The sequence below is a fragment of the Podarcis tiliguerta genome (genome assembly GCF_965153285.1).
Source record: "Podarcis tiliguerta genome assembly, chromosome: 1".
NCBI lineage: Eukaryota > Metazoa > Chordata > Lepidosauria > Squamata > Lacertidae > Podarcis > Podarcis tiliguerta.
Window position 1 is genome coordinate 65,324,154 of NC_139534.1, and position 13,453 is coordinate 65,337,606.

The following is a 13,453-nucleotide window of genomic DNA, read 5'->3' on the forward strand; positions in this document are numbered from 1 at the left end:
ATTCCATTCAACTTACGAGATACGACTGTACTGTGCTTTTCCACTGGAATTTGGAGACCTTTCAGCAACTAAGTATAACGTTTCAGCTCATTTCTGATCCACAGTTGCTAATAACCAGCTGTTGGTTATTCAGTCGAAATAACAATAGAACATGTTTCTCTGTATGTGCTAACAAGTCCTTTTATCAACTGAAATCAAATGAAACATTCAAACATGATCCAAAGACTACAGTCTACTGTTGGATGCCCAGCTTCAAGAGTTTCATAATTGCATCATGATCCTGAGGACTTTGCCATACTGGAAATGACTGTGTTTGTGCATGTGACCCTTTTCTATTTTTCTACAATCAAGCAGTATACCAAAATGTCTGCGTACATGTGTAGCATATGCCTTAAAGTTAATGCGGTGTTTTTGTATTTTGCCCTAGTATGCACAACCTCCAGCCTTCAGCTCAGGACAAACACAACTCTGCTAATTTAGATTCACAGTTGCAAGAGCAAGAACGCATCATTACCATATCATACGCACTGGCTTCTGAAGCCTCTCAGCGGAGCAAGGAGGTGGCAGGTATTGCTCAGTTATTTATAAAGCAATGGCTTTGACAATATGTTCTTTTAATCCTATGGCTGCAAACTTCTAAGGTTTTGTGTTCCTTCTGGACTGCAGTACATACTAGGAACAACAGCAAGGCCATATCTACCCTTTGGGGTATACCAGGCAAGTGCTCTTTGAATGCACTCCAGTGTAGTTGTGAGACACTGCATTTACACCATGGACTCACCTGCACAACATAAATGGGTTGCTATCAGTGTTGAGCACAGTGTTACCTTGAAGCAATCAGAAGCAATGTCATGAGGGGGGGGGGGGTGCAATTACACGCCATATAGATATATATTTACTGGGAATCGCTCTACCATGGTTCCATATCTTCTAAAGCAGTAGCATGACATTGTTGTCTTAATACACGAAATTTTTCCTACTCTGATTTAGAACTGAAATGGCAAATACTGTATCAAGTTGTTAGGGACACTGTTTTTTTAAACAGCCTGGAAACTTATTGCAAAAAGCTGGATAGAAGTTTGACGACTGGAAATTAAATTGCATTATTCAGCATTATGTCAAAGCAGCCCCTGTGTGTACAGCTGTGCTGGCAGGTTCTCTCTGTACTTGCCTGCACAATACGGCTTCGAAATGGATCAGGCTGTGCTGAATGATTCGTTACTCAAGGGGTAAAATTCCATCTTTGTTTCCCATTCCCTGCAAGCCTATGTTTAACTGTTATATCTTGCACTACATCTTCTCATCTGTTTCTCTGCCCATGTATGCAGAATGCTTAAGTAGAAAAGGCATAAAAATGAAGTAGTGAATCTGGACTAACTTGTAGTACTGTTCCAAGATTTAAAATTGGCAAATGCATTTGATTTTTCAAATTATTATTGATATTTTAGTGGTTTTAATTTTCGTAGAACCTAGTGTAGTAAAACCAAAAACTTTAATATTTGCACAATGTACATTAGACAAACAGCATGAGCCAGAAACAGCTGATGAAGATGTTATCGCTAATTACGTTTTCCTTGTAGCTCAGTGCTTCAGTACATTACTAATATAGCACATTCTTCTCAGTTTGTCTAGCAGGGCCTGCAGCCTTCCCAGGTGGCTTTATGTTTTATTTACTGATTTCAGTTTCTATCCCATACTCAGGAAAAGTAACAATTTTGAATCACAACATAATAAAATCACCAAAATATAATATCCATAATTTTTTTGGTAATTCCTGTAAATATTGACTGATGAGGTTTTTTTGTTTTTAAAAAACCTTGCATGATTGCAAAGTCCTACTGCCTGCTTTACATCAGCCATGAAAAGTCGAGGCACAAAACAGGAATTCTGTAGATATTCAGGTTGAGACTTTGATGCATCACTAGGGCAGGGGTTACAAAACTGCTGGCTGCACCCAACCCACAAATCTGCTTCTGGTGCCACCCCCTCTCCCCCCATGCCAAATTGAGCACATCTTCCTTCACTTACCATGCAGAAGCACTGCTGCCTCATTTGGCATAGTGTCACTGCAAGGTTATAGAGCTCAGAAAACAGCTCCTCCCTACTCCAGTGCCAAGAGAAGAAAGGTTCCTCCCTCTCTAGCACAGCGCTGGGGTGGAGAGAAAAAACATTTTTAAGGGGGGTTAGTAGTGAGCAATATTTCTACCGGTCAGGAAGTGGAGTTCCCCATTCTCTTTTTGTGCAGGCAAAAAGCTTAAACAAGCAAGTTGGGATAATTTTCAGCCATTTTTAACATTGCAGGAACTGGCTTTTTTGTTGCAGAATTTGGCATACCTAGGCACAGAATTTGTTTACTTCTCTGTGACCTTTCCCCTCTGCAGGGAAGTGGGACCGATTCGGATGGTCCGCCCATGCCACTTAATGGATCCAAATGGTTTCCAGAGAGTAATAGGGGGTGTTTTATCCCATGCTCATGGCCTTTCAGCTGATTCCCTGGTGGCCCACTGGAATGCGGAGTTAACCAGGGCTATTGACTGTCTGGCTCTGAAGCGCCCTCTCCGATTGCATGGAGCCCGGACAGCCCCGTGGTTTTCCCTGGAGTTGAGGGCAATGAAACAGTTGCTGAGATGGCTGGAGTGCCGGTGGCAGAAAACTCATTCTGAGTCAGACCGAACATGGGTTAGACACCAGATCAGAATGCAGCAGCTGGACTGGTGACTGGGAGCGGCCACTGGGACCATATAACACTGGTCCTAAAGGTTCTTCACTGGCTCCCAGTACGTTTCCGAGCACAATTCAAAGTGTTGGTGCTGACCTTTACAGCCCTCGGCCCAATATACCTGAAGGAGCATCTCCACCCCATCATTCAGCCCAGACACTGAGGTCCTCCTCCGAGGGTCTTCTGCTGGTTCCTTCACTGTGAGAAGAAAAACAACAGGGAACCAGGCAGAGGGCCTTCTCAGGAGTGGCACCCTCCCTGTGAAATGCCCTCCCTTCAGATGTCAAAGAGATAAAGAATTACACAACTTTTAGAAGACATCTGAAGGCAGCCTTGTATTGGGAAGTTTTTTACGCTTGATGTTTTTTGTTTTTAGATATGCTGAAAGTCGCTCAGAGTGGTGGGGAAACCCAACCAAATGGGCGGAGTATAAGCAATATTATTATTATTATTATTATTATTATTATTATTATTATTATTATTGTACAGTACTAAAAAGACCTAGCTGCACTGGCTGCTGACCCTGCTGTCTTGTATTCCAGCCCATGAGTCTGTTGTGTGTGAGTGTAAAATCACGGTGCCTAATTCCTTTGTATGATCCCTTCTAGCTCCGCAATTGACCTATCCATCTAAAGCACCCTCACCTTCTGTACCTCAGCCACCCCCCTTAAGCAATGGATTTCACTACACATTTGTCTAAGCATCTTGAAAGTAAGAACTAACTGCTCTTGGCTGCTTATTTTGTCATTAATTGTATGTTTTAACATTGTTGGTAGCTAACTTGATCTTTAAGTGTAAATGTAACCCTAATTTAATGCATGCAGACTTTAGTGATCTAAAAGATTCCTGCCTCCTGCTATTAAAAATTACCTTATGAAATAATTATGAGCTCATAGAAGTGTTCAGTAATTGCTGTGAGTTTGGGATTTTGATTGCCTCATCACTATGATGTAAAATTTAAAGAGAAATGTTTAGATGTGGCGTTTCATCAGCAACCTACTAAAGATTACACCTTTAAAAAGGCATCTAATGAAGCACATGTGCTAAATGGCACAAATAATCCCTTCCTGTATTAAATGGAAAATTAGAACCGATTGAAACATACTACTGGTGGGACGCGGGTGGCGCTGTGGGTTAAACAACAGAGCCAAGGGCTTGCCGATCCAGAAGGTCGGCGGTTCGAATCCCCATGACGGGGTGAGCTCCCGTTGTTCAGTCCTGCGAACCTAGCAGTTCGAAAGCTCATCAAAGTGCAAGTAGATAAATAGGTACCGCTCCGGTGGGAAGGTAAACTGCGTTTCCGTGCGCTGCTCTGGTTCGTCAGAAGTGGTTTAATCATGCTGGCCGCATGACCTAGAAGCTGTACACCAGCTCCTTTGGCCAGTAAAGCGAGATGAGTGCCACAACCCCAGAGTCATCCACGACTGGACCTAACAGTCGGGGGTCCCTTTACCTTTACCTTTATTGGTGGGCTGCGTCTAGGAAAAAGCCTCCATCAAATTACAAAGAATAGCTGGGGGGGGGGAATAGTTCTATGTTAAATGATTTCTGTCATTTTCCTAACCCGTTGATTCCATAATTTTCCATATGAGAAATCTTTGCCATGAATTGAGGGATCTATTTTTGCCACAATTATAGCAATTGTAATTATTCTACAAAAGGAAATTTCATTTCCCTCTGTATTCCCATTTCTCTACCATGGTGCAGTTTGACATATAAAGGTAAAGGTACCCCTGCCCGTACGGGCCAGTCTTGACAGACTCTAGGGTTGTGCGCCCATCTCACTCAAGAGGCCGGGGGCCAGCGCTGTCCACAGACACTTCCGGGTCACGTGGCCAGTGTGACATCGCTGCTCTGGCGAGCCAGAGCCGCACACGGAAACGCCGTTTACCTTCCTGCTAGTAAGCGGTCCCTATTTATCTACTTGCACCCGAGAGTGCTTCCGAACTGCTAGGTTGGCAGGCGCTGGGACCGAACAACGGGAGCGCACCCCGCTGCGGGGATTCGAACCGCCGACCTTTTGATCGGCAAGCCCTAGGCACTGAGGCTTTTACCCACAGCACCACCCGCGTCCTGTTAGTTTGACATATAACTCCTCTTTAATTCTACCTACAATTTCACAATTTATAATTTTAAGGGTTCCTTCTTTGGCAGGATCTAACTTAATCTGGGACGCAGGTGGCGCTGTGGGTAAAACCTCAGCGCCAAGGACTTGCCGATCGCATGGTCGGCAGTTCGAATCCCCGCGGCGGGGTGTGCTCCCGTCATTCGGTCCCAGCGCCTACCAACCTAGCAGTTCGAAAGCACCCCCGGATGCAAGTAGATAAATAGGGACCGCTTACCAGCGGGAAGGTAAACGGCGTTCCGTGTGCTGCGCTGGCTCACCAGATGCAGCTTGTCATGCTGGCCACGTGACCCGGAAGTGTCTGCGGACAGCGCTGGCTCCCGGCCTCTAGAGTAAGATGAGCGCACAACCCTAGAGTCTGGCAAGACTGGCCCGAACGGGCAGGGGTACCTTTACCTTTACCTTTAACTTAATATCTCACTCTGAGAAATATCAGTACAGAAAGTATAAGATTTCAAAAGAACTTTGTGTTATGAGCACTATTTATAATTTTGGAGCTCTTTACTGTTAAATCTTAGGAAATCACCTGAAGAAAATATTAACAAGGGCCCAGAAGTCACTGTTTACACTGTCACAGATCACTGTCCCATATTGTTTTATGACATTGGTTGCTCTGTGCTCCCATTTGGGAGGGAGGGGAGGATATTAAAAAGAGCAAATAAATCACTGGGACATTATTCAGGAATTCCTCAAGCTGCTATGGGAACGAGATGGGCATTTCCCCCCCTTTAGTATACTCTTAATCCTGATCACCAAAACCCACCATATTTAATCAAAATGGTTTTAAAGGTTTTATGGGCAGTGTTCTTCACATAATATAGACATATCTCAATGAGTAAAAGTACCCAAAACAAGCCTTCAGCTTCACTGATAATATCCTCTTTCCTTCTTCAAAGACTAAGAAACTTCAGTTTAGAGGTGAAGCAAAACAATTAGTTTGAACAGGGAAAGTATTGATTGCATTGCCTACATAGTATCAAGGTATATTGTAAGCAGTATGTTATCTGGCTACATTTACAAACTTTCTGAAGCACCTAGTGTTCATGAAAGATCTATTAGCGTTCCGTTAAAGGATATTGATGAATTCATCCTTTTGTGGATGTGTGTGCTAAACCTGTTGGAATAGTATCTAACTTCATTGTTTCTCTTCAAACTAGCCAAAGCAGTAAATGAACGCTGATCCCTGATACAAACCTGTAACAACCACCTGAAGAAGAGAGCAGCGAGGAGGAAGACTTCCCTACATAGCTTTCTCTCCTGTTTATTTTTTATTTGAACACACATTACAAATAATAACTGCACAGAAAATGTTTTGTACAAAAAGAACAATTGTTTATATAAACAGCACTTTTAATATACTATATTATATATTGACATTGTATATTGGCATTGGTTACAACCCTGCACAATCAACTGCATTCAATTCCTGTTGATGTTAATAGGTCCTAATGCTTTAAAGTGCCGGATTGTGAGCCAATGTATTTTTAGAAACTATATATATATATATATATATGATTTGTGGTTGGTTGGGTTTTTTAAAGGGCTGCATTCATTTAAAAGTTTGGATGCATGCAATAAAGGCAGGTGGATGTTTTTAGCTTCTTTTTTTAAAAAGGAAGATTTTCGGAAGCACATAGCATTTAGGTAGGAATAATGAAATCTTTTCCTATTTTTTCAGGGTTTATAATACATTTGTTACTACTGATTATCAGTCAGATAAAATTTTACTGAAATATTCAAAATTTCAATGGTTCTGGAATCCCGTGCAAACAGCAAAAGGCAGGTAATACATTGCTAAAAGGCAGGTAAAAAAACATTGCTAATAGTTGTATGTCACTGTCCTTTTATTACTTAGCTTAGTCCATGCAAACATTGTCCAATTACAATTTCAAATATATATTTTTCTCTTTAACTTAGGGTGTGGGCACTGAAATATTTTGAATGTGATCTGGTTTCTATCCCACTGCAGATGAAGTATCTGTGAACTACAGAGGATTATCATAGAGGTCAATAGAGCCTCTACTTCCCTCCTTAAGAGCTAAAGCATGACTGGCCATTAAGTGGAATGTGAAATCTGGAGCACCTTTCACTCTTTTTGCCTAAACATGAGTTACTCATGCTCTGAGCTTGAGTAACTTGTGTCATGCAAAGAGGGAGAGCAGGAGGTATGCACAAAACCTCCAATTCCCTATAATAGCTTGTGCAAAGACAAGAAGAGGGAGTGAAGAGAAACTGGTCTTTTGAGCCCTTTTTTCTGCACATGGGTGCTGCACCTGAGATGGGACTGGATCACCCATGGAAACTGAAATATGTAAAAGTAAACAATGCAAATATGAATAGAGTGTATAATTTTACATCTATATTCTTTTTTAATTAACGTTTTCAACAACAAAAAAGGATTTGCTATCAGTTGTTGTTAGCTTTGTATAGTAATTCAGCTGGTGCCCTCAGTTTTGCTAAAACTTTCAAGTATATTTTATTGAGTCTTGGACAAAAGGCTGGCACAACTGGAGAGAGAGTTCATGAGATGCTGGTGGTTTTTTTACTTGAAAGTGTGTGTGTGTGTGTGTGTGTGTGTGTGTACTCAACAGTGTGTGCTTTGCAACAGCCGACACGCTGTTCATACTGAGTGAATTCAAAATGAATTCACACATAATTCAGTGCATTGTCATATTTACTGCGGCATTCTGCTATAGTGCACTCCTTTTATACAGAAGATATGCAAGAATGATATCAACTCATTTGAAGTATTTTGTAACAATGGTGTAAGCCATTAGAACTGCAAGTAGGAGGCCGAGACAGGCTGCCTTTTATTCCCCCGGAGCAGACCTGGGGGAATCTGATGTTTCCACAGGCCCACCCACAGGGAGGTGTCCACCTCACAGGCCTGCCATTGATTGGCTGAATTTGGGCAGGCCTGAAACCAAGGTCCAGCCAGTGAGACTAGGCCTGGCTGCCTCGCCAGCTGGGAAGCCTCAAACAAACAGGGCTTCCTCCAGAGTGTGGCGCGGCGCATCAGGACCCAGCCACAACACCGCCACACCCAAAGGGTGAGCGGACTTGTCTTACTGCTGGACTGCTCATGGACTTTGCTGCAAACCACCTATTCATTTTGAGGACAGCCTGCATTCCATCCCCCAGCTGCCACTAGGAATACCCAGCAGCAGTGAAGACTCATCAAGATCTCCAAGCAGTGTTAGATATGCACATGATAAGCTGTTCTAGACCTGCAGGTGCAGAACACTTGCAGTGTAGAGGCTGTCTGAGTGACCGTGCTGTGGGGAGTGTAGTATATAGATTGGCAGCTAGTTGTTACTTTGCCATGATGCAGAAGTCTGCAACTGCAAAATCTTTCCAGTCTCTTTTCTGAGAAAATTCTATGTGAACAATGGAGAACTTTGCCTTCTCGTAGATGAAAAAGGGGGAAACCCGATGCTCATGAGGTTCCATAGTCAGTTACAGGCTTTGTTAGCATTAGCAATTATTAATGAGTTTTACAGTATATGTGGAGTGTGCTATAGGCATTAAATGTGTGCAAAATTTGTTTAGGATGTCACTGCCCTGTTAGCCTCCCAGATAAGAGATGTAGACTGACTGGTTGTAGCCAGTGAAGTTGTCTTGTTTGTGGAAAGACCTCCACTGGTGCAATGTACTTACCTTCCTTTTCCTCTCCCTGTTTCAGAGGTTTGAGGGAGTGTCAAGAAAAGATGGGGAGACATGCAGGAGAAGGAAATGGAGGGGAAGTTCTGTTGCACTAGCGGAAGTCATTGTGTGAACAGGACTTACTTTGTTTTTGTACAGCAGTTCCCTGCACCGCATGGCAAACTAATGAGGTGATGCTGCCATTCAGTGAAGTCCTCCTGGGGGCATGCAGGTCTTTTGGTATGGTCAGATAATCTCTCTGGATTCTGGCCCACACAATTTATTGGGATGGAATGGTCAAAATAAATGTGACAAATTCAAGTGTTCAGGAAGTGGTGGGTAGGGTTAAGGCTGGATTAATTTGTTAATACTTTGAGAGAAAGAGATGCAGAAGCTGAAGAAGAGGTTAGATATGATTACGCTAAAAGCAGGTCTGTGTTAAAGAACACTTTTCTTTTGCAACTTTGTGTTTGTCGGCCTGTGTATTCAACCTGTATGCTTGTGGGAAAATGACAGGGTAGATAATTTTTCCTACTCATAAATTCTCTCTCTGTAAGACAAACCCACGTGTGTAGTGGCTTTAACCTTTTTTCTCAAACTCATTCTTGTTATCTGTATCTCTTGAAGTGGTAACAAATCCGTTCTAATACAATTCCAGTTTTCCACTTCCTTTTGTTAAGGGCAGTTCAGAGATGGATTTAGGTATGTCTGCTTCAGCAGTTGCCATTTAGCTTGAAGAAAAGTTTCACAAAAAGAAAAGCCCCACCCCCCGCCATTAGTAAGATATTGGGAAGTTATTTAAAAGTGTTGGATCCAGACTTCGCTTCTCCTGTTGAAGATAAGAGATGTTGGAGACAAATTTTGGCAATTCCCTCTGCAGCCCCCAGTGCCCCCTCACACAGTTCTGGAGGGCTGGGAGACCTACAGGAGGTAGGGAAAATTGGAAAATGTCCCCTGCCTCTTTCTGCTACTGGGATCCATTGGGTAGATCAAAGCCTTCCATATACAGAAGCCTTTCCATCTGTGGAAGGTAAAAGTCTAGATCCAATCCTCAGTCTCCACCTAACTTATTGCTCTTATCAAAAAAGTAACTGTGATGGTGTTTAAAATGATCAAATAAAAAAATCTTACTCTATTTTGACTATGCTTGGAAGCTATTCTTGAGAAATGTATTTAGAAAATGCAGTCTATTTTTTACTAACTGAATACTGCCTGTGTCAAGTCTGTAACATTTTGCCAAAATGAAATTATTTTATTTTTGCCTTTATTAAAATGTAGAAATAAATATTTTGCCAGAAAACATTAATTTAAATAAAATGTAACAGTTTGGGGAAAATGTAAATGTACATATTAAACTATTAACATAACACTGGAACTGCCTTTGGATGTTCAGATATGGTTCATCTGATTTGGGCTTGGCTTGGCTTGACTTTTAGTTACTGATGTTACTAGCACTGATTGAAGTCCACAGTAAACTCAGTGAGAGGTTTTCCTGAACAGTAGGATTTGAATCCACCCCTAATACTGTACGTTCACTGTTCATATACAAGGCTGTAGTGCTTGGTGAGTGTCTCTAACTCCTGGCTCACTCTTTATCACCACATCATAGAGATTGCACTGCTGGAAGAGAAGGTTATTCCATAATACAAAATAGCATTTTGGTTCAGTAAATTGGATTTGGATGTAGAAGCCCCAGATAGAGCCTTGCTGAATGGTCTTGGGCAACTCACAGGATGGCTAAGTGCATACAATAGGATATGCTATAATTTACACTGAGCTTTCGGGAGTTCCAGAGTGGCTTTTGGGTTGGTTGCAGATACAACTGAATGCATCACTGATTATATTTGTTCAAGTATAATCCTATACTGTCAAGCTGTTGTTTCTCTGTTCTTGGTCACTGTGGCGCTCGCTAAATAAATTGCCCTGAACCCTGGCATACCCAGAGGTAAGTCGTGATAGTGCACACAGTCCCAAGGGCAACGCTAGATAGGCAGACAGTCCAAATGGTCAAATACAGGTCCAAGTCCAATGCAAAGAGCAAGTTTCAAAGTCAAACCATCAGGCCAGGTTCCCACCTTTGCAGAAGATCCAGGGTTGGAACACCTGGGGGTCAGTCCCAAAATCACAGTCCAAAAGCTGCCAAGCTCTGGCCCATCAGCAGAGAGAGCTGAGCAGACACAGAGGCTTTTGTCTTGCTTCCCTTTTATCCTTCTCAATCTTGATTGCTGCATCTGTGTTTGCTCCAGCTGAGCAGCTGGGCCTCTTTACTTGACGAGGCATGTGATCCCCACCTGCACTGAGCCTAATGCAGCTGAGGGACCACAAACCTCCTCCCAGACCTAACGAACCTCATAGTCCTCACCTGGTCCACTAGTGTGCTTGGCTGTATTCCCTTGTCTGCCTCAGTCTCCTAGAGGGCACTTTCCTCTGGCTTCCATGAACTGTTACCTGCCCCTTCGATGTCCTCCAATGTCCTGTGAGTACCTCCTAAGTCCCCAACCTCACCTTCCCTGTCTTCAGCTTGTCCCAGTTTGTGTCAGCCGTGGCTACACACCTCATCCGTATCCTCCTCCCCTTCCTCAGTGTCCTGCCAGTTTGTGGCATAAATACTTAGCATGCATCCACAATAATTGTTTTTGAATTCTTCTGTTAATTTTCTGGAAAATGTGAAACTTTGCACTGCAGCATTCTGTTCCAGAGTGCATATCAGTCTTCCCCTACTTTTCTTGTACTTATCAGTAACACACACTTGTGCATGTGAATACGGTAATTGCTAGTCATACCAGGCATAGTTTTAGAATACAAACCTGCAAATGTGTTATCTGATGCTTAACAGAGTAATCTTATACTCAGATGTAAGGGTGGGTTCAATGGGGCTTGTTCCCATGTGAATAAGGTTGCAGTCCAAGACTGCATCACAGGAAAGTACTTTATTGTGTCTAAAACCCATAAAATTTGCTTTAAATAGCCTTACTTCAGCCTAAACATTGCTTCTTTTCTAAGTTGCAAATGTATTTTCTCATCTGCCATCTTTTTGACACTTGGTTTAAAGTGAATTTTAAATAGTTAGAATAACGTGCATATTGTGTATACAGAAACTTGTCAGTCTTCATTTGTAATTGTGGCAATGTGTTACACAGACACTCTTGTCCTGTAATGGGCATAAGGCATTAACCAAAGAAATGTCTGGCAAGGCAACCGGTTGGAATTTTAAATACGTCAGTAGCAAGGGACCCACATCCAAGTTGCACAATGTCTTGCTTCACACTGTGGATAATTCCGAGTTTGATCAAACTCAGAACTGTTGAATGCCACAATATGAATGAGAAGACCGCTTTATTTGAGAACTAGGTATGCATGTAAATGTTGTGACCATGAAATATCCAGAGGTGGTGAAGGGAAGCTGAAAGTTAAGCTTCTTAGAAAATATTCTGTTTTATAGTGCCATCAGGTGAAACTTACATTAAGCTGGACAATCCAGCCATGGGAATTCTGTGCCACGACACTGCAAGCTATTGTAGCCACCTCACAATCCAAAGGGCAACAGCAGGATACATTCCCTGGGCTAATGAGCCAAATATATCATAACGCTTCCCCAAAACTGGTCAAAGTTAGCAATGGATATTACCTCAGTGGAACTTCCTTACCCTCTCTTCTAAGGATTCCGCTCCAGATCTGCTCTCAAGCGTTGGGGGGAAAACACAGAACAAATTTAGGGTGTGTATGAGGAATTTTTGTTGAATACCTGGTGATAGATTTATTTTTTAAGCCCCATTGCTTTCCATGAGTGTTAGGCAGCAATCCAAAGACCTGCCCAGCCGGAGTAGGGCTTAATGTAGCAGTGTAATGATCACTGCATCCACAGCCTAACCACTCGCAGTAGCCAGGGTGGAAATTGGGGAGAGTATGAAAAAGTGTCTCTTTGCTATTCTGCCTCCTAGCTTGGTGCAGACTCTAATTGGCCCTACTCTCTGTCTTCCACCTGGCATAGGTCATGGCCCAGGCAGTTTCTGCATTGAAACCAAGTACAATGGTCATCCAGATGGTCAGTTTCATCCAATATATTCTTTAGTGCCTTGCCCAAAAGAGTCTGTAGTTATTACAATACTTGGGGTCCAAAGATGCTTTTCAAGAGCTGACTGAAATTCTACATCAATCGAGTCATAGCTACCTATCCCCTCTTCCAATGGCTTGATCTGGCCCAACGCCAACTCAAAGGACCTACAGAGTTCAGAAGCACACAGCAAATTCTGGAAGTATTTTCCTGTTTCCCATCCACTCACAATTTCACCTGCTTGCGAGATTGGAGAAAAGTTGTTTAGAGTTTGCAGAAACTTTCTGGCGCTTGCTCACTCCCCTCAGAATTTTCTATCTGTCGTTGCTTTTCTTAAATATACTTTGTGAGTTATGGGAGTGCCAGTTACTACCATTAGTGTTTCTTATTTACACCTAGTCCAGGTTCAGACTAATGTTCAGACTACTTAATGGTTCTTGTTTCTACCTATTAGCAACAATATGCTACTGGAACTATGGACAGTAGCACTTGTGGCTTTGATCATTGTTAACTATGGTAAATGAGTTCCCGGTTCTCTCTAGCATGCGTGCCAGTCCCAGGAAAACAATATTAATATTACAGGTTTCAAAATAAACAGCAAATGTCTTGACAGCTAATAAGTTAGCTTCACCCAGGATTTTTTTTCTCACTTGAATGGCTTTCTCAAAAAATGTGTGTGTGTGTGTGACTTTCATAGCAATTTATTTTGTACACTTGAGAGATAGTATCAGTACTAAGACACAAACTTCAGATGTTGGAAAGGCATGCTTTTGAGGCTCCAGTCCTCTGATTTCTGTTTGTCTTTCTGTATTTGAAAACATTTGCTAATGCAGTTTGTGTCTGAATTACATAGTTATAAGAAGTACAGAGGAGGCATGGAAAAACTGCTGTATGTTTTTGCCCAATATGCATT

General features: G+C 42.3%; 1 protein-coding gene across 26 annotated transcripts in view; it reads left to right on the top strand.

Moving 5' to 3' along the window:
• PLEKHA7 (pleckstrin homology domain containing A7) overlaps positions 1-9,857 on the top strand; it is a 155,530-nt gene extending 145,673 nt beyond the window's left edge. For 17 of the 26 annotated variants that reach the window (XM_083458255.1, XM_083458266.1, XM_083458278.1 and 14 more), the window contains 3 exons: positions 428-567; positions 3,328-3,430; positions 6,002-7,181. In XM_083458255.1, coding sequence (XP_083314381.1) covers positions 428-567; positions 3,328-3,419 — 232 coding nt within the window. In that variant the 3' untranslated portion in view covers positions 3,420-3,430; positions 6,002-7,181. Of the gene's footprint in view, positions 1-427; positions 568-3,327; positions 3,431-6,001; positions 7,182-7,570 lie in introns of those variants that run through there. The other 9 variants (XM_083458276.1, XM_083458257.1, XM_083458259.1 and 6 more) reach the window with 2 other exon arrangements.
• The last annotated feature ends 3,596 nt before the right edge of the window (positions 9,858-13,453 follow it).